The 22,291-nt window shown below is 41.3% G+C and overlaps 2 protein-coding genes across 2 annotated transcripts; one reads left to right on the top strand and one right to left on the bottom strand.

Annotated features, from left to right (window-relative positions):
* Positions 1-2,676: 2,676 nt before the first annotated feature.
* LOC149454817 (olfactory receptor 6B1-like) lies at positions 2,677-3,261 on the top strand. Its single transcript, XM_089686980.1, has one exon. The coding sequence runs from the start codon at positions 2,677-2,679 to the stop codon at positions 3,259-3,261; it is 585 nt and encodes a 194-aa protein (XP_089543106.1).
* Positions 3,262-18,301: 15,040 nt separating this feature from the next.
* On the bottom strand, positions 18,302-19,231 carry LOC149454816 (olfactory receptor 10A7-like). The gene has a single exon (XM_089686979.1). The coding sequence runs from the start codon at positions 19,229-19,231 to the stop codon at positions 18,302-18,304; it is 930 nt and encodes a 309-aa protein (XP_089543105.1).
* Between the last annotated feature and the right edge of the window lie 3,060 nt (positions 19,232-22,291).

Raw genomic sequence — 22,291 nt, 5'->3', positions numbered from 1 at the left:
GCACCCAAATGAAATTTATGTCCTTTTTTTTCCACAAATAGAGCTTTATTTCTATGATATTTGATCACCTCTGCATTTTTTATTTTTTGAACTATAAAATATAGACCAACATTTGTAAGACAAAAACAATATTCTTGACCTTTTGCTATTAAACATGTCCAGAAAAAAAAATATTAAATTTTCTCTTACATTTAGGCCAAAATGTATTCTGCGACATGTCTTTGCTAAAGAAAAATCCCAATACATGTAAATTAATTGGTTTACGTGAAAGTAATAACGTTTACAAATAGCGGTATAGACACTGGAATTTTTATTTTTTATACTAGTAGTGGTGGAGATCAGCGACTTATAGCGGGACTGCAGCGGGCTTTCTGACACTGGGGGAGAACTGACTAACTGCCACTGACATCCCCAGTGACACTAATACAGTGACCAGTGCTAAAAAAACACTGACACTGTACTAATGGCACTGGGCAGGAAGGAGTTAACATGTGGGGCAATCAAAGGGTTAACTGTGTGCTGTTTTACTGTGCTCTGTGTGTGAGCTTTACTATGTAAGCACACTGCTTTGTATGGCTCTGCTATGCAGATCAATACAAAGCAATGTGCAGGAGCTGACAGGGGAGAGATCTGTATTGTTTACATACAGTTCTCTCCCCCATCGTGATGATCGCCAGGTGTTAGCAGGGAACCACCAGCCAGGACCTGGTGATCTACAAGTGAGGGCGCCCCCTACCCAGAAATGCAAATCATGTATATATACATTATTTCGTGCACCCTGGCCACCCTGTAGCAGTATTTCTACTATAGGGTGGCGGGAAAGCGGTTAAAGCTGAACTCCAGGCAGAGATAAAATACATACATTAATGCAGCTCAGTATTTATTAATGCATTCCTCATTTTTTTTAAACACTTCCTGTCCGGCCCATGCACATAAACGCCCGGCCCGGGAGTAGTGCCAAAGCGGGTCGCCGTTTATAAACGGCCCCCGCAATCACTGCCTGTATGCGCTCCCTGGGACCTCTGTACGGGACCTCTGTGTGAGGTCCCGATCATGTGATTACTGATTGGCCAATCAGTGATCACATGAAGAGTAGTAAGCAAGAAGTCACTTCCTGACATCATTGCTTACTACGTGTGAAATCTGTGAATGATCACAGAGGTCACATGGTACAAGGCTATTCACAACAGCCTTGTACCATGAGACAAGCTGTAACCAATCACAGCTCTCGCAGTAATTCTCAATGGCTGCAAGAATGCAGCCAGAGAGAAGAAATGATTGCTTTTACAGCCTTTATGGGTGTAAAAGCAATCAGTGAAAAAAAAGAAAAAAAAAATCTTCATCAACCCACACAAGTAGTAGTGTCAGTATGGTGACACTGTACTGCTAGGGTGACGGTATGTTAAAAAAAAAAAACATAAATAATAATATTAAAAAATATAATAAAAATGTAAAATAAAATTTAGAAAAATTATAATTTTTGGTTATAAACTAATTTGGGTTATTTATTTTTTTTTTACTAAAAAGATAGCTGAATACATTTTGGCCAAGATTTATGAAGAAAGATTATTTATTTGCAAACTTTTATGAGAAAGACTTTTTTTTTCAAAATGTTTGGACTTATTCATTTATATAGCAAAAAAATAAAAATCCCAGTGGTGAATAAATACCACCAAAATAAAGTTTTATCGGTCTCAATAAAATGCAAACAAATTCATATGGGTACAGTGTTGCATGACCGTGCAATTGTCATTCAAAGTGTGATAGCACTGAAAGCTGAAAATCAGCCTGGACAGGAATGGAGTGAAAGTGTCCGGACTTGAAGTGGTTAATACAATTAATGTAAGTATTTAAATTTGACATGATATCAGCATTTAGTAGTCCTTGTACAGCAAAGCTCAGACTGGGGCAGGGAAAAAAGGCACAAAGAATGCAGATAGGAGGAGAGAGTAAAATGACAGGGAGATTAGCTTATAAGTCTGATGCTTCTCTTTTCAAAGCCTGTAAGTATTACTGAATTGCAGCAAAAAAAAAAACACAGGTTTACTGTCCTACCAGAAAAGGCTGCATAATGTTGCAGAGCTGTGTAAATATCAAGAATGGATGGACAGAAATGTAAAATCCTGTAGCATGCAAAACAGCTCCCACATTTTTATTTGTATGTTTAGCTGTTTGCCTAGAGTTCACCATCAAGGCACTGATATGGCAATCAGTCTAAAGAAGGTAGACTACATTATAAGAAGCATGCACTATACACACAACATTGGTATAAGTTTCTTTATTTATTTTTATCTCAGGTTGTGTATATTTCACAATTGATACAAAATGGGAACATTCAAAGGTAATAATATCACCGTTTTCATCCTCGTTGGATTTCCGACTCGTCCAGAGCTTCAGCCTATACTATTTACTGTTTTCCTTCTAACTTACATTTTAACTGTAGCAGAAAATGTGATGATTATTCTAACGGTCAAGTTTAATGTAAACCTCCACAAGCCAATGTACTATCTTATGTGTAGTTTATCTTTTTTGGAAATATGTTATGTCACAGTCACTGTTCCCAATCTTCTAAACATCTTCCTTACACAGAATACAAAAATCTCTTTTCTAGCTTGTATGGTACAGTTGTATATCTTTATATCTTTGGCCTGCACCGAATGTGTCCTATTAGCAGCCATGGCTTTTGACAGATGTGTTGCTATATGTTTCCCCTTACGTTACACAGTCATCATGAATCACACATTTTGTACTCAGCTGGCTATTGGGTCTTGGGTGCTAGGTTTTTCCATTGCAATGGTGAAAGCCACTCTTATTTTTAGGCTTCACTTCTGTGGCCCAAATGTGATCAACCATTTCTTCTGTGACATTTCCCCGGTGCTGAATTTAGCTTGTAGTGACATGTCTTTTACTGAGTTGGTGGATTTTATCCTTGCTATGGTGATCATCATGATTCCTCTAGTAGTGATCATTATCATATATATTTGTATTCTCTGGTCAGTGGTAAGATTACCAAACAACATGGGACGCCAGAAAGCTTTCTCTACTTGTGCTTCTCATCTTGCCATCGTCATCATATTCTACACAACCACATTGTTTATTTATGTAAGACCAAGAAAGGCTAATCCATTTGACAGCAATAAATTGGTAACAATTTTTTATTCCATTTTGACCCCCCTCATAAATCCAATAATCTACTGCCTGAGGAACAGAGAAGTACAACAAGCAATAAGAAAATCAATTACTAAATGCATTGCAAAGTAAATGCGTGTGTGAGTCATGAATGCTGCATCTTTGATGTGCTTTCAGAAAATACACCAAAACGAGGGACATAATAGAAGTGTCTGGGAAAATTGCAGGTAGCTTGCACGAAAAACGCAGGTACACTGTGCTGCACCCGCACCGTGGCCAAACTGCAACCTGGCAGTGTGAAACGGCCCTTAAAGACTCAACCAACTCTTCAGGCTGCATTTTAGGGCTGCAACAAAACTGAATTAAAGTGTTACTAAACCCACAACAGTAAAATCAGTCTGTATATGCAGTAAAGCATGCTTGGCATACTCACTGTGGAACCTAAGGGGTTAATCCTCTGCATTGTGTAAAAAGTCTGTTTGATCTTTTCTTCTCTGCCCCTCCTCTTGTTCAAATGCCCAGGCTAATAAGACAGACTGAACTGTGCCCTTCTGCACATGCTCAGTTTAGTGTGTATTGCTAGAGTTTTTTCTTGAGAGAGTGCAAGTGATCAGCACAGGGCCAATCAGCACTGTCCAGACAGAGTTCAGGGGATTTTCATCCTCCTAGAGAAAACTCCTACAAGCTTTAACCAGTGGTCAGCTGAAGTCACAAGACTGCTATATACTGCTGATGGGAAAAGGTATTTATCAGTTTATATTTACTAAAATAATTGCACTTCCATGTTGTGTGTACTGTGGGAGACCAGATATAGTGAATGCAGGGTCCTGGGTTTAGTAACACTTTAACTCTGTCTAATAGCTCACATTAAAAACAAGGGGTTTAGTCGCACACATTTGCAAATTTAGTATACTGTATGTATAAGCTGCAGTAGCCACATCAAGGCACCCCAGTGTACTGTGGTCCTAACTCTATAAATTGAGAGTCTCCAAAGTTGGAGCACATATAACAGTAGATAGACTAGGGGTAGGTTTTCCTGGAAGGAACCCACACCTTCTTAAAGGTACAGGGATGCACTGGACACCCAGCACAATGGAAGCTGACGATGTCCAGTGTATCCAAGCACCAATTCACCAACTATAAAAAAAAAAGGGCAACCATCCCAACCTATAATAGCCTTTGCAGCAAATAGCACATGGAAGAGCAACGCACATCATATACAAACAAAAATTCCCAGCTCACTTACCAGCTAGCCATGTGCTTCTTGCTGCAAGAACAAACTAAAGGTTGGGGTGGTTGTCATTCATTTGCATTTTGGGGCTCCAGGTCTACTCTTGTTTAACAATGCTTTCTAATCATTACACAGCTATGGCTGCTCAAGTCCCAGCCTCCCTGCTGGGATTATCATCTTAGTCTCTAGCTTAGGCCCTTAGCCTGTTCACATGCAACAAATGTCGGTTTGACCCTACTATTGATTAGAAAATGTAAAAAATGTTCTTAAAATGAAAAATGTCTAACAAAATTCTATTAGTGTATAGTCAGCTTACCTCTGTCTCTCCGTAGTCACACAGATACTGCCTTCTGTTCATAGACCGGCCTGGGCAGGCATTCTGGGGTCTTTCTCATTCCATTGCCTTGGCAGCAATGGCTTAGTCTAATGTTCTATTCTAGGAGTTCTAATAGACAACAGACTCTTCCCTTTGTGGGATAAACCCACCTGTCCTTTATAAGCCCCGGTTCACATACATGCGGCCGTGCGGGCCGCGTTTTGCGGGGACACGAGCGCCCATTCATTTGAATGAACTACCGTGCCCCGTGACACGCGGGGAAGAAGTCCCTGCACTTCTCCCGAAAATGCAGCCCGCACGAGAACCTCAGTTCCCAGTATGGTTGCGTTTTCCAGTGCGGGCGGCGTGCCATTAAAACTAATGGCACCCGTCCGTGGGTCCGCATTTCTCTGTGCAGGTGGTGCGGCTGCACGGATTTTCGTGCGGATCTGCAGCGGCACCACCCGCACATATGTGAACCTAGCCTAAGACTTCTCCACTGTGCTACCTGTCCTGAGCTATCGGGCACTCATTTATCACATTTACTGTTTGTCAATCTGTGCTTCTGTACATACAGTTGCAAGAAAAAGTATGTGAACCCCTTGAGATTACGTGGAGTTTTGCATGAATTGGGCATAAAATGTGCTCTGAACGTCATCTAAGTCACAACAATAGAAGAACACAGTCTCCTGAACATAATACTACACAAACATTAGATGTTGCCATGGTTGAATTGCACATAACGTAAACATTCACAGTGCAGGAAGGAAAAAGTATGTGAGGCCCTAGCTTAATGACTTCTCCCAGAGCTAATTGGAGCCAGGAGTGAGCCAACCTTGACTCCAATCAGTGTGATGATATTGGATGTGTTGCTGACAGCTGTCCTGCCCTTAAAAAACACACACCTGTTTTGGGTTTACTGGTTTCAAGAAGCACTGTCTGATGTGAACCATGCCTCGCAGAAAAGAGCTCTCAGAAGACATACAATCAAGAATTGTTGACTTGCATGAAGCTGGAAAGGGTTACAAAAGTATCTCCAAAAGCCTTGATGTTCATGTGTCCACGGTAAGACAGACTGTCTACAAATAGAGAAAGTTTAGCACTGTTGCTACTCTCCCTAGACGTGGTCGTCCTGTAAAAATGACTGTAAGAGCACAGCGCAGAATGCTGCATGAGGTAAAGAAGAATCCCAGAGTGTCAGCTAAAGACCTACAGAAATCTCTGGCACATGCTAACATTTTTGTTGACACATCTACAATAAGGAAAACATTACACAAGAATGGAGTACATGGGAGGACACCACGGAGGAAGCCATTGCTGTCCAAAAAGAATATTGCAGCACGTTTGAAGTTTGCAAAAGAGCACCTGGATGTTCCACAGCACTACTGGCAAAATATACTGTGGACAGATGAAACCAAGATTGAGTTGTTTGGGAAGAACACACAACACTATGTGTGGAGAAAAAAAGGCACAGCACACCAACATCAAAACCTCATCCCCACTGTAAAACATGGCGGAGGGAGCATCATGGTTTGGGGCTGCTTTGCTGCCTCAGGGCCTGGACGGATTGTTGTCATTGATGGGAAAATGAATTCCAGAGTTTATCAAGACATTTTGCAGGAAAACGTACGACCATCTGTCCGCCAACTGAAGCTCCGCAGAGGATGGATGATGCAACAGGACAATGACCCAAAGCATACAAGTAATTCAACAAAACAATGGCTGCAACAGCACAGAATACGCCTTCTGGAGTGGCCCAGTCAGAGTCCTGACCTCAACCCGATTGAAATACTGTGGCATGACCTTAAGAGAGCGATTCACACCAGACATCCCAAGAATATTGCTACACTGAAACAGTTTTGTGAAGAGGAGTGGTCCAAAATTACTCCAGATCGTTGTGCAGGTCTGATCTGCAGCTACAGGAAACGTTTGGTTGAGGTTATTGCTGCCAAAGGAGGGTCAACCAGTTATTAAGTCCAAAGGTTCACATACTTTTTCCTCCTGCACTGTGAATTTTTACATGTTATGTGCAATTAAACCATGGCAACATCTAATGTTTGTGTAGTATTATGTTCAGCAGACTGTGTTCTTCTATTGTTGTGACTTAGATGATGTTCAGAGCACATTTTATGCCCAGTTCATGCAAAACTCCACGTAATCCCAAGGGGTTCACATACTTTTTCTTGCAACTGTACAATATATACTATATACTGTATAATCAGCTCAATGTAGCTAATGCTCAATGCATGTCAAACTAAAGAAAAAATGTGTCTAGCTTATGTGCACATCACATTTATATTTGATGTTAATATTTGGTCTATTGTGCTAACAACACATATCCTGATAAAGACGACCCTGTTCATTGTTTTTGTAATGTTAGGTAGCCTCCAGGACAAGCCTATGCATGTACTTAAATTTTCTCTTTTCCCAAAGTTTTTTTTATTTTTCAGTTATACAGTAAATTCAAAAAAGGGTTTTTTATACCATCTTAAAATCTAGGAGGAAAGAAAGTAAAAAGCTAGATACACACTTTAAATGTTAATGCATGTTGTATCACATGTTAGCATCTATTGTGTTAAGGCAGCTCATTCATTTTAAGTGTGTTGCCAGTGCACCCCAGCGAACAGAAAAATGCAGATGAGCCTTACAGTCCAATGCAGCACACAACAACCCACCTGAGTATTGCAGCACGTTGCACATTCTTTGTGCATTGGTTTTTACTATACACAGAACTAAGTAATGAGCATGTTACCACAATGTACAAGTATGAATGCATGAAGACATCTTATGTTTTCAGGTATTATGACTCTAAAATGGCAATAGCATTTTTGGGAACAGTAAAAAATAAATATTTGATTATGGGCATTCCCTCCTTCCAATTGCCACCAGCACTGCTGGGCATTTGTTTCTTTAACCTCCAACTCCAGGCATTTCCCTTTCCCACTGACCACCAACGCTAGATATTTCTTTTTCCTACAGACTTCCAATGCTGAGTATTTCTTCCTCCCACTGACCTCCAATGCTGGGCATTTCTTCCTCCCACTCACCTCCAATGTTGGGCAGTTCTTCCTCCCACTGACCTCCATTGCTGGGCATTTCTTCCTCCCACTGACCTCCAATGCTGAGCATTTCTTCCTCTCACTGACCTCCAATGCTGGGTATTTCTTCCTCCCACCGATCTCCAATTCAGGGGGTTTCTTCCTCCCACTCATCACTGACACTGGGCATTTTTTCCTCCCATTGACCTCCAATGCTGGATCTTTCTTCTTCCCACTGACCTCCAATTCAGGGCATTTCTTCCTCCAAATGACCTCTAATGCAATACGCTTCTTTCTCCCACTAACCTCCAATGCTGGGCATTTCTTCCTCCTACTGACATATTGGGCATTTTTTTCCTCCCTTTGACAAGCAATATAAGGAGCACAAAGCACAGGCTGACTGCTTAATGCTATACAGTACATAGTGCTGACTGCTGTAAATTACATTCTTCTGACTAAAGTGTTTATTGTCTCCATATTTGCTAATTGCTATAGCTTCTTACTATTTTCTTTTTAAAGGTAGGCACAAAGTGTTGGTGCTTTGTCCATATTCGGTTTTGTTTTTAACTGGTGAACCTTTAGTTCACTTTCAGATGGCTGTCCTCCATATTGATCAGCAGGGGATCCATGAACAGATCCCCTATTTAATCTGAGCTGAACAGAATGGAATGGATGCTGCTTTTTTGTGACATCTGTGTTCGTTCATGTTTTTCCTCCAGCTTGGAAGAGGACCAATGTTAGGTTTATGGGTAGGTGGATGTAAACGGGATCTATTTATATCATGTTACGGTCTGGAGTCAGGCTTTGGGGCCAGTAGATGTAGCAGCTGAGATATTCACAAGTAGTCAGCTTGAGTAATACAGAAGAAGTTCTGCTAGTGGATGATGCAGGCTCACCCATGGCACAGGGTTTAACCACTAGCTGGTCTATACCAAAGTCCCTGATGGTGGGGATGGGTTTTGCTGTGTGCTAATGCCCTCAGGATTGCCCCAGCAGGAAGTAAGCAAGTAGGAGTCAGGCGGAGAATGAAGCTCAAAAAGAACAAGCAGAAGCATAGGCCATGCAGTAATGAGTAGAAGATGGATAGGATCAGTAATGAGTAGAAGATGGATGGGATCAGACAGGAGCATAGTCGATGAACAAGTCAAAGTTCTATAATGAGTGGTAGAGAAGATAAAGACAGCTGTAGGTACACAAAAGGATCAAGATATCGGCTAGAGAGAGCACAATAATAAACAACAACAAAGAGACATAACTTAAATAAGGTAGTTCAAGGTAGGAGCAAAGAGTTCAAGTTTCACCAGAAACAAGATACAAGGCGAGGTTGCCCAGCATCTTACAGCCAGACAACACAAAGGTCCCAGGTTCAGATCCAGACCCTGACACATCCTTTTACTGTAGAACCATCACTTTTTTTGGACCTAGATATATTCGGATCTTGTCAGATGTATGTGTGTCTATGAAACTTACCATTTTGGCAAAGTATTTTTGGATTATTTTGTGCGTGCAAGGACTGCAACACATGTCTATAGTGTGTACTGCAAGTAGACTCAAACTACATTTTACCATGTGCCTATGGGTCATGCCCAATATTCAGAACAAAGTAGCCATGCCATTTCTTTTCTTCTTTCCCTTTTCTTGCTTCCCAAGTTGTCCTTCTGTACCAACTTCTGATTTTAGGAGGTATGCTGATGGCCTAGTGTCTTAGTGTACAATGCCTTTCTGATCACACACCAATATGTGCAGTTCTATTATTAATGTTTTAAAAACAGCACTGCACATAATTAATGCAACATATTTTCAAAAACATCAGCTCTGAACATACATAGTTTAAAACATCATGCTCATTTTTTTAAATCATGATCACTTTTTGTTACACTCACTTTTTGACCTTTTAACTGTAAATCCAATTGGTTTACTTTTTGGGGGTATTGATTTCTTTTGCATATTGTAAAAGCTGCTTAAAGCTGAACTCCAGGTACAAATTTTATTGCATAGGTACACTGGTCCAAAGTGGTTCATTGTAGGTACACAAATGCCATACTTGTGGGAATGCTGTGGACAGGGCAGGGGCTTCCACTAAGTAAAGGGGCGCCTGGACAGAGCACTATTTCTGCGTGGGACACTGCCGCATTATGAATGATCCTCCAGCTGAGGGGAGAGGTGGCAGAGAGAAGGAGAGTACAGATAAGGACAGAGAAAGATGCCCGGTGTCTGGGGCCAGTGTAGCAGCTGAGCTGTGCTCCTTCCAGTGTTCCTCTCAGACTTAGTCCCTTACTGCAAGCTGACTGGTGGCTGCTGCTCACTGTGGAGTTCCAACCCTACTCTTTCCATTCATCAGCGGAGGCAGAGCTGCGTTTGCAGAGGAAGGTAATGTCTGACTCTCTGATGTCTCATGTCATTTTGAGTGTGACCCAATCAGCATGCAATTCATCCATCACATGTGCAATGTGTCAATAAGTGATAACATTATCACAATCCCAAAGCCTGCTCTTCTAGTGCCTGCTGGGCCTGCTAATCTGTGTCAGTGTTGGTGGTGGTGCATTGTGTCGGATCTGTCACTTTGTGTGATCACTCAGTTAAGGTGTTCTCTGTGTGTGGGTGGGCGGGGCTGCCTGCTGTCAGCGTTTTACCTCCCCCCATTACCTGGGGAATTCCAGCCTGGGATCTGTCACAGTGTGGATCCATCATCCTCCACTCACTGCAACTGTCACCCTGCCACTGCTAGCCAAAGATGCAGTCCATCCGTGACACTGATTTTGTCTTTAATATTGGTGCTGGTGGCATCTTATGGCACTTATTTTTGCAAATTAAAAGAAATTAAACAGTTTCGTTTTTGTTGATTTAATATTTTCTACTCTTTTTAAGAAAAAAAATTTTTGTTGGGGGGGACGCAAGTAGCTGGTCTTGCCTAGGGTGCAAAATTGTCTAGCACCAGCCCTGGCTGTGGAATTAGAGAGTCACTGTAGCAGTTACTGCTGCTACAGTGATTGCCATGGTTTTAGGGGTCGAATGCTGAGCAGCCACTCAAAAAAGAGCTTGAAGACAGCTGCGATATTCTCAATTACAGAGCGATTCTCTGCTGTCACAATAGTCTCACATGTATGTCATATGTATATTTACATTGTTCCAAGCTTGACACATGTAACTATGCAATAAAATCCATACCTGGAGTTCAGCTTTAAATATTGATTGGTTAGTTTCTGATAGAAAGTACTATCATATTTCTAGCTGGCAGTAAAAAAAATGTGCTCTGTAAATGCATTTTCTATGTTTTGTTAGTAAAAAAAATGTGAGGGATCAGAAATACTGTCTGTATTTTTTTGTCTAGTATCATGCATTAAAACACATGAATTTTACTGTGTGAAAATGCATTCTTAACCACATGCCGCCCAGCCACTGTAGAAATACGGCGGCAGGGCGGCACGGCTGGGCAAAAGCATGTTTTAAAATGTGTGTTTTGAAAACAGGTAGGGGGCGCTCCGCCGCCCTACCTGTCCCGCCGCTCACAGCCGCGGATGTCAGTCGCAGGGTCACAGCCGGTCGTTACCGGCTATGTCCCGGCGATTGGCGGCAATCGCTGACAGAGAGCACAGCTGCAGTAGCTGTGCTTTCTGTCAGTTCCCTGACAGCTCCAGGACACGCTGATTGGGACAGAAGCGTTTCTCTCTCCCGATCAGCGGTGTTCCCTGCAGTACACACCCCAGCCCCCTAGTAAAACACTCCCCTCACACAGTTAACCCTTTCCCTGAATAATAAACTTAACCCCTTCCTCCCCAGTGCCATTAGTACAGTGTCAGTGTTTTTTTTTTTTTGCACTGATTACTGTATTGGTGTCACTGGGGATGTCAGTGACCCCAAGTCAGTACCCCCCAATGTTAGAATGTCCGCCACAGTCCCGCAGCCCCGCCATAAGTCGCTGATTGCCACCATAAGTCACTGATCGCCGCCATAAGTCGCTGATCGCCGCCATTTTTAGTATAAAAAAAACCTAAAAATCCCAGTATCTTTCCCGCCATTTGTAAACGCTATAACTTTCACGTAAACCAATTAATTTACACGTATTGGGGTTTTATTTTAGCAAAGACATGTCGCAGAATGCATTTTGGCAGAAATTTATAACTAAATTTGATTTTTTAATTTTTGTTTACTGGACATGTTTTATAGCAAAAAGTCCAAAATATTGTTTTTTTTCCTCAAAATTGTCAGCCTTTTTTTTTATAGCGCAAAAAATAAAAACCGCACAGGCGATCAAATACCACTAAAAGAAAGCTCAATTTGTGGGGAAAAAAAAGGATGTAAATTTTATTTATGTACCATTTTGCATGACCGCGCAATTGTCCGTTAAACTAGTGCAGCGCTGTATAGCAAAAAAATGGCGTAAATTGCAGTATCTATACCCTAGTTTGTAGACGCTATAACTTTCACACAAAGCAATCAATATTCACTTATTGGGATTTTTTTACCAAAAACATGTAGCAGAATACATTTTGGCCTAAATTTATAACCAACTTTGAGTTTACTATATATTTTTTATAGCTGAAAGTAAAAAATATAATTTTCCTTCAAAATTTTTGGTCTTTTTTTGTTTATAGCGTGAAAAATAAAAAGCGCACAGGTGATCAAATACCACCAAAAGAAAGGTCTATTTGTGTGAAAAAAAGGACGTAAATTTTGTTTGGGTGCAGCATTGCATGACCACGCAATTATCAGTTGAATTAGTGCAGCGCCGAGTATCAAAAAGAGGCCTGGTCATTAATGGGGGTAAATCCTCTGGAGGTCAAGTGGTTAAATAGAAAACCCATTCTTTCCTATTTGGCTGTTCACATCTATGTGCTGTAATTTAGTGTGTTTTTAAGGGTTTATGATATGGACACATTCACATCTACACAAGTAATCGTTACCATGTAGGCTGCAGTGCATGCGATTAAGTGTAAAATATGTTCTTAGTCAAGAAGAATTTTTATTGAAAGCTCTTCCTAAGATAACATTACAAGTCTGAAAGATGAGCAACACAATCAATCTAAATTATCAGCATTACAATCCCTGATGTTTAATGAAAATAATAAAAGGATTATAGCAAGAACCCAATGCTATCCTATTTCCTATGACTAAATGCAAGGATTAAGTGCAACCAATGCACTCTCTTCATTGTCAATTAATAGTGCATCAATCTCATGTTACCTGAAATGCACCTGTCAAATTACCTCAGAACAATACATCTCTTAAACCAGATGCTTTAGTTACCGAAATATACAAAGCATGGAAATGTGGTAATCTAATGTGGCAAAGTAAGACACTACAGAAGTGCCAGTTTAATGCTCAGACCAGAACAAGTGATTAAACACTTAAAAACTGGAATTCTTCTACAAGCATGGGAACTTGTTCTATAATGGTTCATCTTGAAGATTTAAAAGGCTCACTGTTGAATATATAATAAGAAAGGTGATATTTAAACAGTATAGTAACCTTTTTGCAAAGGTCATCCTTGGCAATTGATTACTGATATTTATAATGCCAATAGATTCAACAGATGTATGCTTTTTCTGCCTCCTAATGTAGGTGGTATTCCTAAAAAAGAATTGAGCCACTGGATCTGCAGTGTCAATCATAACATACTATGAAATATAATATAAAAAACTGTTTAAAGATATGTACTGTCCCTAAACGTATCAGGACACTCACTGATAAACTCAACAACAGCCTGGAATAAACTCTCAGGCAATGTATATAGGGGTCTCAATCTTCAGTTTTGCCTTGGAAACTGCCAGAGGTGTCCCAACTCCAATTGCAAGTAGCTCTCTCAAATTGGAGCCTCCAATGAGGTCCACCAAACATCAATTGTTAGGCCAAATTTCTTAAATGTGTGGAAATAGTAAGCACAGGACTTTCGCAATTTGCTTTTCCAGCTACAGTATATGTTTCTATATGTTTCTCTTCAAGGTAACACTTCTCTTCCAAGTCAGCTGAAGAAAGCAGGAAGGGCAATGGTTTAGATTGTGGCAATACTTAAATCAACAACAGAAAGACTTCAATATTTGCATTCTGGCAAAAATTATGGATCAGGTTCTATAGGGCTTTTCACATACTTAGTGCTATCTGGATGATATAATTTTAAGAGGTATAGATGATACAGAACATTTAGAAAATACGAAAAGAATTCTAGCATGCCTTATGCAATAATGATGATGTTTTAGCTTTAAGTTATCTTCAGAATAACTATAAGAAAATCCAAGCAGTGTTAAAAGAATGATTTTAGCTCAGAGATTTTTTCAGATGTTTTTATTATTATAAATTATTTGTCCCAAACTAGACAACTGTACTGTACCCACTGAGTTGATTCTTGCAAAAAGATCATCATGATAATGAGATGAACAAATTAAATATTAAAGAAACAAAGAGATTGGTCAAATCTGATAATGTTCTTGTACAGTGGGGATCGAAAGTTTGGGCACCCCAGCTAAAAATGTGTATTAATGTGCATAAAGAAGCCAAGGAAAGATAGAAAAATCTCCAAAAGGCATCAAATTACAGATTAGACATTCTTATAATATGTCAACAAAAGTTAGATTTTATTTCCATCATTTACACTTTCAAAATAACAGAAAACAAAAAAATGGCGTCTGCAAAAGTTTGGGCACCCTGCAGAGTTAATATCTTGTACTGCCCCCTTTGGCAAGTATCACAGCTTGTAGCCAGCCAAGAGTCTTTCAATTCTTGTTTGAGGTATCTTTGCCCATTCTTCCTTACAAAAGTCTTCCAGTTCTTTGAGATTTCTGGGCTGTCTGTCACGCACTGCTCTTTTAAGGTCTATCCATAGATTTTCAATTATGTTGAGGTCAGGAGATTGTGAAGGCCATGGCAAAACCTTCAGTTTACGCCTCTTGATGTAATCCCCCGTGGATTTCGAGGTGTGTTTAGGATCATTATCCATTTGTAGAAGCCATCCTCTCTTTAACTTCAGCTTTTTCACAGATGGCATCAAGTTACCATCCAAAATTTGCTGAAATTTTATTGAATCCATTTTTCCTTCTACTCGTGAGATGTTCCCTGTGCCACTGGCTGCAACACAACCCCAAACCATGATTGATCCAACCCCATGCTTAACAGTTGGACAGAGGTTCTTTTCATTAAATTCTGTGCCCCTTCTTCTCCAAACGTACCTTTGCTCATTCCGGCCAAAAAGTTAAATTTCAACCTCATCGGTCCACAGAACTTGTTTCCAAAATGCATCAGGCTTGTCTATATGTTCATTTGCAAAGTTCAAACGATGATTTTTGTGGTGAGGACGTAGAAGAGGTTTTCTTCTGATGACTCTTCTATGAAGACCATATTTGTACAAGTATCTCTTTATAGTGGAATAGTGTACCACACTCCAGTGTCTGCCAGATCTTTCTGGAGAGATCGTGCAGTCAAACGTGGGTTTTGAATTGTTTTTCTCACAATCCTGCGAGCTGTTCTGTCTGATATTTTTCTTGGTCTTCCAGATCTTGCTTTAACTTCCACTGTTCCTGATGACTGCCATTTCTTTATTACATTCCGAACAGAGGATATTGACATCTGAAAACGCTTTGCTATCTTCTTATAGCCTTCTCCAGCTTTGTGAGTGTCAACTATTTTCAGTTTCAGTTTTCTAGACAACTGCTTAGAAGAACCCATGGTGCTGATTGTTGGGGCAAGGTCAGATGAGTCTGGGCATTTAAAACCTTTGAGATTGATATCACCTGGTCTTCCCAGACGATGTTTGAGAACAATCCATGACACTGGCAGGTCTCAGCTTGGCAAAGGGGGCAGTGCATGCTATAAATTCTGCAGGGTGCCCAAACTTTTGCAGACGCCATTTTTTTGTTTTCTGTTATTTTGAAAGTGTAAATGATGGAAATAAAATCTAACTTTTGTTGACATATTATAAGAATGTCTAATCTGTAATTTGATTCTTTTTGGAGATTTTTCCATCTTTCCTTGGCTTCTTTATGCACATTAATACAAATTTTTAGCTGGGGTGCCCAAACGTTCGATCCCCACTGTATATGGCAATCCCTATATGCTAATAAAATTAGGATGTGATGAGGAGTGGGAGCTATATGACCCCATGTTTTTCAAGGCAAAGGTAAAAGACTGCTTTCAACGTTGTTTATCATTTGCAGATGCCCAAGTAGACACACACAAACAAAAAAAACAATCTGTCAAGATAGAAATCAAGGGTCTACCATCGATTATTTGTTTTTGAAGGCATCAGGGTGTTTTGGGGCTGTTGCCTGTATACATACCTAAATTCACATATGTGTTCCTACAAGAGTTACAGAAAAAGATAAGGGATAAATTACTGTAAATCTCCTATTTTGTAAAGTCATACAGGTCTTGGTGCTCTGTGCATAATACGCACATGTAGCCTAATGTTGAGGTTTGTCAGAGAACTACAGACTATCAATTATATTTATTTGCCTGGGGGGGGGGGCGGGCTGGGGGGAAGACGAGAAGCTCGGTTTTGGAGAGGTTGAGCTTGAGGAAATGGAGCGACATCCAGTCAGAGATGTTGTTTAGGAGGTGAGTGATGCGGGCGGAGAATGTGGGGGTGAGGTGAGGGGTGGATAGGTAGATTTGAGTATCATCAGCGTAGAGGTGGTAATTGAAGCCGTGGGAGTGTATGAGTTTGCCAAGGGAGGAGGTGTAGATGGAGAAGAGAAGGGGTCCAAGGACAGAGCCCTGGGGGACCCCAACAGAGAGGGGGAGGGAAGAGGTGGTGGCATCGTTGTAGGAAACGCTGAAGGAGCGTTGGGATAGATAGGACGAGAACCAAGAGAGAGCGGTGTCTCTGATGCCAAGGGAGAGTAGTTTATTAAGGAGGAGGGGGTGGTCGACTGTGTCAAAGGCCGCGGAGAGGTCTAGGAGGAGGAGGACAGAGTAGTCGCCTTTGGCTTTGGCGGTGACCTGTACCCAGGTTTCAGTGATGGCTAGGAGGTTGAGGGAGCGGGAGATAAAGAGGTCATGGATGGCAGTTAGTTTGTTGCAAACCGAATGGGCGTTCAGAAGTGCAACCGAGAGAGGGGGGATGGATGCGGGGAGGAGGTGCACAGGTATGAGGTTGAGGGGGTTGCGGCGGCTGGCGGGGGCAGGGGGGTCCCTGGAGGGGGGGTTCCTGGAGGGGGGGAGAGGTGGTGAGGGGCCAGGGTTCGGGGAGATGTCCCCAGCGGATAGGAGAAGGAGAAGGGTGAGGAGGGTGGCATGGGAATGGGAGGTGTAGGAGCGTGTGGGTCTGGTAGTGGTGGCACGTGGGTCGACCGGGGAGTGGAGTACCAGGAGGAGGTGGTGAGTGCAGTAGTGGGGAGAGGGCAGAAGTGAAGGGGCAATGTAGAGCTGTTTTGGGGGGGTGGGCAGGTAGAGGGAGGCGATTTTTGGGATGGAGGAGAGGAAAACTAGGAGGAGAAGTGCAGGTGGCATGCTGGGGTGAGTGCAGTGCTGTTCGGGTCAGGGGAGGTGAAGGGATACGGGTCAGGGCGAGGTGACGTGGAGAGTCTGTATCACCGTGGAGGAGTCCACTAGAGTCCTTCTGTAGCTGCAATCTGTGGGTGCAGTATGCTGGCGTCCGAGGGGTCTTCAGTGGGTCCGGTGGATCGGCGAGTGGAGGGGTCGTAGGGTGCGATGTCTGGGGGTGTTGGTAGGCACGGTGTCTGGTGATGCTGGCGGCTCGGTGACTGGAGATTCGCTGGGTGGTCCGGGTGTTGGGTGTCCAGAGGTGGTAGCTGGGTGCCCGGTAGCTGGGTGTGCAGGGGTGGTAGCTGGGTGCCCGGTAGCTGGGTGTCCAGGGGTGGTAGCTGGGTGCCCGGTAGCTGGGTGTCCAGGGGTGGTAGCTGGGTGTCCGGTAGCTGGGTGCCCGGTAGCTGGGTGCTGGGTGTCCAGGGGTGGTAGCTGGGTGCCCGGTAGCTGGGTGCAGGGTGTCCAGGGGTGGGCCCAGAACCGATGTATGGGTTGGGCAGCGGAGCAGCGATCAGTGGGCCTGAGCTGGTTCCTGGTGGTCAGGGATGGACACAGGGCTAGTGGGGAGGGCCCTGCGGAGGCTGGCAGGTCTGTGGGGATCGGTGGTGGCAGCTTACCCGTTCTGGTGGTGCTGCCGTGCAGGTATCCTGGGGTGGTCCTGGGCTGCTTTCAGCTTGGTGGTCATAAGCTCTGCCCCTCATGTGAACATCTACATGACCTATATACTCCATTCAGCCCATGGTATAACTATCCATGCATTTTTTGTTGTTCAAAGTAGATGACTCCATGTAAGTTGACCCAATGCATTCCAATATAACATCTACCTCAGGGGCTTGGAGCATACCCTTACATTCCCCAGCTTTTGACAGGATTCAGTAGTCTCTATGTGGAAGGATGGGCCTTTGTTTCTAATGTTTATAGCTGATTTGATATACCATACACCCTCTTGACATGTCCTAATACTACTAGAAATGTAGTATATTTTTATTAAGCTATCCTTTTCTACATTTAAAGTGTCTGGCTTTAGAATAACACACATCATTGTTATCAATTCTCTTTAATTTCTTTTAAAATATTTAGACGAATTGAGGTATAACCTGAGGTATAGAATTAGGAAGTCTTGTTAAAATGTATTAGTCTTTTTATGGCATTTTTAATTGTTGAATTTCTCAAGCTATATATTAGAGGATTGAGCATTGGAATAACTATAATATAGAGGAGAGAAATAACTTTTGACCCTCCAAAGGTTTTGGTTGATTTCGTCTTGAGATATGTGATTGTAGCTGTTCCATAGAATAAAGTTACAGATGTCAGATGAGACCAACATGTTGAAAATACTTTCTTTCTTCCAACACCTGAAGGCATTCTTAATATAGTAGTAATGATACTTATGTAGGACACCAAAATAAGCAAGAATGGTAGAGGTATAACTAGAGAGCTGTATATTAAAATAGCTATTTCATTAGCAAAAGTGTCAGCACAAGCTAGCTTCACCACTGGAAGAATATCACAGAAGACATGGTCAATGATATTGGAGGAACAGAAAGGCAGACTAAAAACATAGGAAATCTGGATTATTGACAATAAAATTCCAGACAGCCATGAGCCTAGTGAAAACTCTAAGCACTTAGCTTTGGTCATTATGGTCACGTAATGAAGAGGGTGACAAATAGCCACATATCGATCATATGCCATAACTGCAAGCAGGAAGCACTCTGTTGTACCGAGAAAACAGAAAAAGTAAAGTTGGGAAGCACAACCCAAAAACGATATTGCTTTATTTAGATTTAAAATGTCTGTAAGCATTCGGGGAACTGTCACTGATACATAGAATATTTCAGTAAGAGACAAGCTCCGTAAGAAAAAATACATTGGGGACTGAAGTCGACCATCTACAGTCACTGTTACAATGATCATCATATTGCTCATCAAGGTTAAACAATAAATTATTAGAAGTATACCAAAAAGCAATGGTTGACGATATGTTGATAGTCCTAGAAGAATGAATTCAGTTGGCTGTGTGTCATTTCTATTACGCATAATACTAACTGTGCAAAAAAAGTAAATGGGTGAATACAAATATTAATTTTTGTTATTATATATTAAACCTGATCTCCAGGCAGGTATAAAAAGGTACTATTTTATCCAGTTATTGATTTTTAAAAAATGAATTCTAATTTATACACAAAAGCTGCTCCACTGTATATGTATTTTAACATTATATTTAGCTTCTTGCATGGCATCTGGCTTTACTTTTAAAAGCAAAAATAATATTAAACTACATAGTAAAAATATCAATGTGGTTTAATAAAAAAAAATAAATGCAATGCATGTATAATATAATATAAACAAGCAGTCCTCCTTAATAAAGCATGACATGCATTAGACATTCACATTGTGCACATCAACTCTGGTGCTAGAGCAGTCTGAAAGATTAGGTTTCTATGCAGAGACAAATAATATGTAAGAAAGTTCTGTTTCACCATGGCTTGTAACCAATACAAACCATCTCAGCATGGGACATGTTCCACAGTCATCATTCATAAAAAGATATCTGCCTCTTATGAATATGGGAGATTTACAGATGATGCTTGGCTCGCCCCAGACAGGCTAGACAGTGTGAAGGAAAAGGTCTGGAATCACTATTTCCAGGTCATATTGAATCTTGCTAGGTGCTTAGTTTAAGTTGGACCTTCCATTCAAATGGAAGATCTGCTTTCATGACATACTGCCTATGCCCAAATTCCCAAACAAAGTTAGCTTAAAAACACTTTGAAATGTAAAATGTTACAAAGAAAATATTTTAAAATATTCAGCTTCTGACACTTTCGGGAGGTGGAAGTGATGTGGGTGTCTCACTGTTGCCTCCTGGGCACTCAAATTCCCACAAGAATAAACTCCTGAAATAGATTGGGGCATATTTTAGGTGTTTAGCAATCCCAGAAGGCAAACATATGCATAAGTATTTTTTTTATCTGATTTGTAACATTTTTATTTAGAAGGGAGCATGCACTGCATGTGAGACCTCCTATCCATTTTGTTTAATCTACCCCTCACCTGAACCCCTCATCTGAACCCTTTCAAAGTCTCTTTTGCCCTTCTTACAACATAATGCACTAAGCTATCTCCCATAGCAAGATGTAATATAGAAGAGATTTATACATAAAAGTATAAAACTTGTGGTGTGGATTTTTGTGCTCTTTGTATACATTCTACAGTTTGATTTGCTGTTGTAGCTCCCCATGGGCTTTAAAGTATATGTCCAGCCATTTTTTTAGTGTTGGATAGAATGGAGAAGGATTTGAACCCCTGACAATTTTATTGTTATGAGCTTTACATTAGACAGATTTCCCTTCACTTTCTGTCTCATTGAGAAGTACAAATATTTTCCTTTCAGTTGGGCAAGTATAGGTTAGAGACCCTGTCAGATGTTTCTTATTTCTTTCTCTGTCCCTGTTGCAGATTTTCTCTCACTTCCTTTCCATTGTCGACAGGACAGGAGGTAGGAGGGAAAACAAAACACTGGGTGGCAATAAAAATTGTACAGGGCTTATAATCTTAGGACTTTATTTAGATATTCATTTATTACTAGTTGCTTTTTTTTGTCACATTCCTGGTCTTTTTTTTTATCTGGCATGTAGCGCTGACAGTGTTATTTTTTGTTTGTTGATTGGCTCTAATCCTTCCCCACTCTATACAAAATGAAAATTTTTTTCTGAACAAAAACTTTAAAGGAGGAGGAGGGCCAAAGTTCTTTCAGCCCTACTTCTCCTGTGGGTCACAGGAGTGCAACTAGTTTTGTAGTCATGTGGCCCGTATTCAGTCGACAGTGGGCTAAAGCCCTCTATCTGCTGACATCAGAGAGCCAGTCCAGGCTCAGGGGAGAGCCAAATTTAATGTTGGGATCCACCCAGATGCCTGGACCTGCAATTGGCTCAGCCTGTCAGTGAACCACTGAGAGTCTGAGCCGCTCCTTCCACAGTTTCAGCACCCCAGTGAGCGCTAGAGGGGCAGAGCACAGAGCGGTGACTAGCAGTCACCAGCTCTCTGCTCGCTGAAGTCCGGGAACTGAGCAATCAGCAGGCTTTGACCACTCAGTTGTCAGTGGGGACAAATGCAGCATCGGACCACTTCTGCATCCGCCTAGTTGAGCATATACTGTCTGTTTGTTTGTTTTTTTAATTCCCATACTTCTCTGTCAAGCGTTATTGATGTGATGTTGATCAATACTTCTAAACCCCTTGTTCAAATCTATTTGAATGGTATTCTGTTGAATGTAAAGAGGCATTACATGGCTTAGGGCTATATAACCTTTCTATTATGAACATTGAAAACCTGTATTGCTATTTTGTCTAAACCATTCTGTAATATGCCACTGCCTGTTACATATGAATTATTCTGCACAATTTTTAGTATATCTTCAACATGTACAGTATACTGTATATGAACTTTGGTACTCAAAGTTGCTGGGTCAGGCTGGGTCAAAGTTCCATTTTATTCTTTCAGTAAGAACCTCAGCTAAGAAAATTAATATCAACAATACAGTTAGAACTATTTTTACTTTTGTAAGATGTTCTGATTGTTTTGGGGGATTGAAGCTTGTATGCACATATGTTGCTGCTCCTGTTGATTTCTGACCTTATCTAGCCGTGTTTTACACAGTTTTTTGTTATTTACTAGCAGTTGTCTTTCCTAATACCCCAACAACAGACTGCTATAAATAGGAACAGGAACTTTGCTGCAAAAAATGTTCATTGCAGATACTGCTACAGCTCACAAAGAAAAAAGTGCAATTTTGTATATGTTTAATAATTGTATCACCTTCCTAGTTAGGTACTAGGATATGTATAGTTAGGATAAATATAGCTGTGTTTCTCTGCTTAACAAAGAGACTGTTAGGAAAATCGAATTGGGCTCTCTGCTTAACAGAGTGCTGTGATAGATTAGTCAGGTCTGCTCATGATGCTCTGGTGCTGTTTCAGTTTGCCTGAGTTCCGCCTGCCTTCAGGAAGCTATGATAGCCTTCCAGAACCTGGAAGGGAACTAGGCAAATGAGCAGCATGAATATGGATACAGGCCTGGCCAATTGCAGGGGAGAGT

Source organism: Staurois parvus, unplaced genomic scaffold (assembly GCF_062004578.1).
Source record: "Staurois parvus isolate SC_StPar_1 unplaced genomic scaffold, SC_StPar_1.0 ptg000415l, whole genome shotgun sequence".
Lineage (NCBI taxonomy): Eukaryota > Metazoa > Chordata > Amphibia > Anura > Ranidae > Staurois > Staurois parvus.
Note: the sequence above shows the minus strand (reverse complement) of the source record. Positions and strands in the feature narration are given on the sequence as shown.

Bases quoted from the DNA above. Each gene is read 5' to 3' on its own strand.
- LOC149454817 (XM_089686980.1), top strand. From the start codon at position 2,677: ATGGCTTTTGACAGATGTGTTGCTATATGTTTCCCCTTACGTTACACA.
- LOC149454816 (XM_089686979.1), bottom strand. From the start codon at position 19,231: ATGCGTAATAGAAATGACACACAGCCAACTGAATTCATTCTTCTAGGA.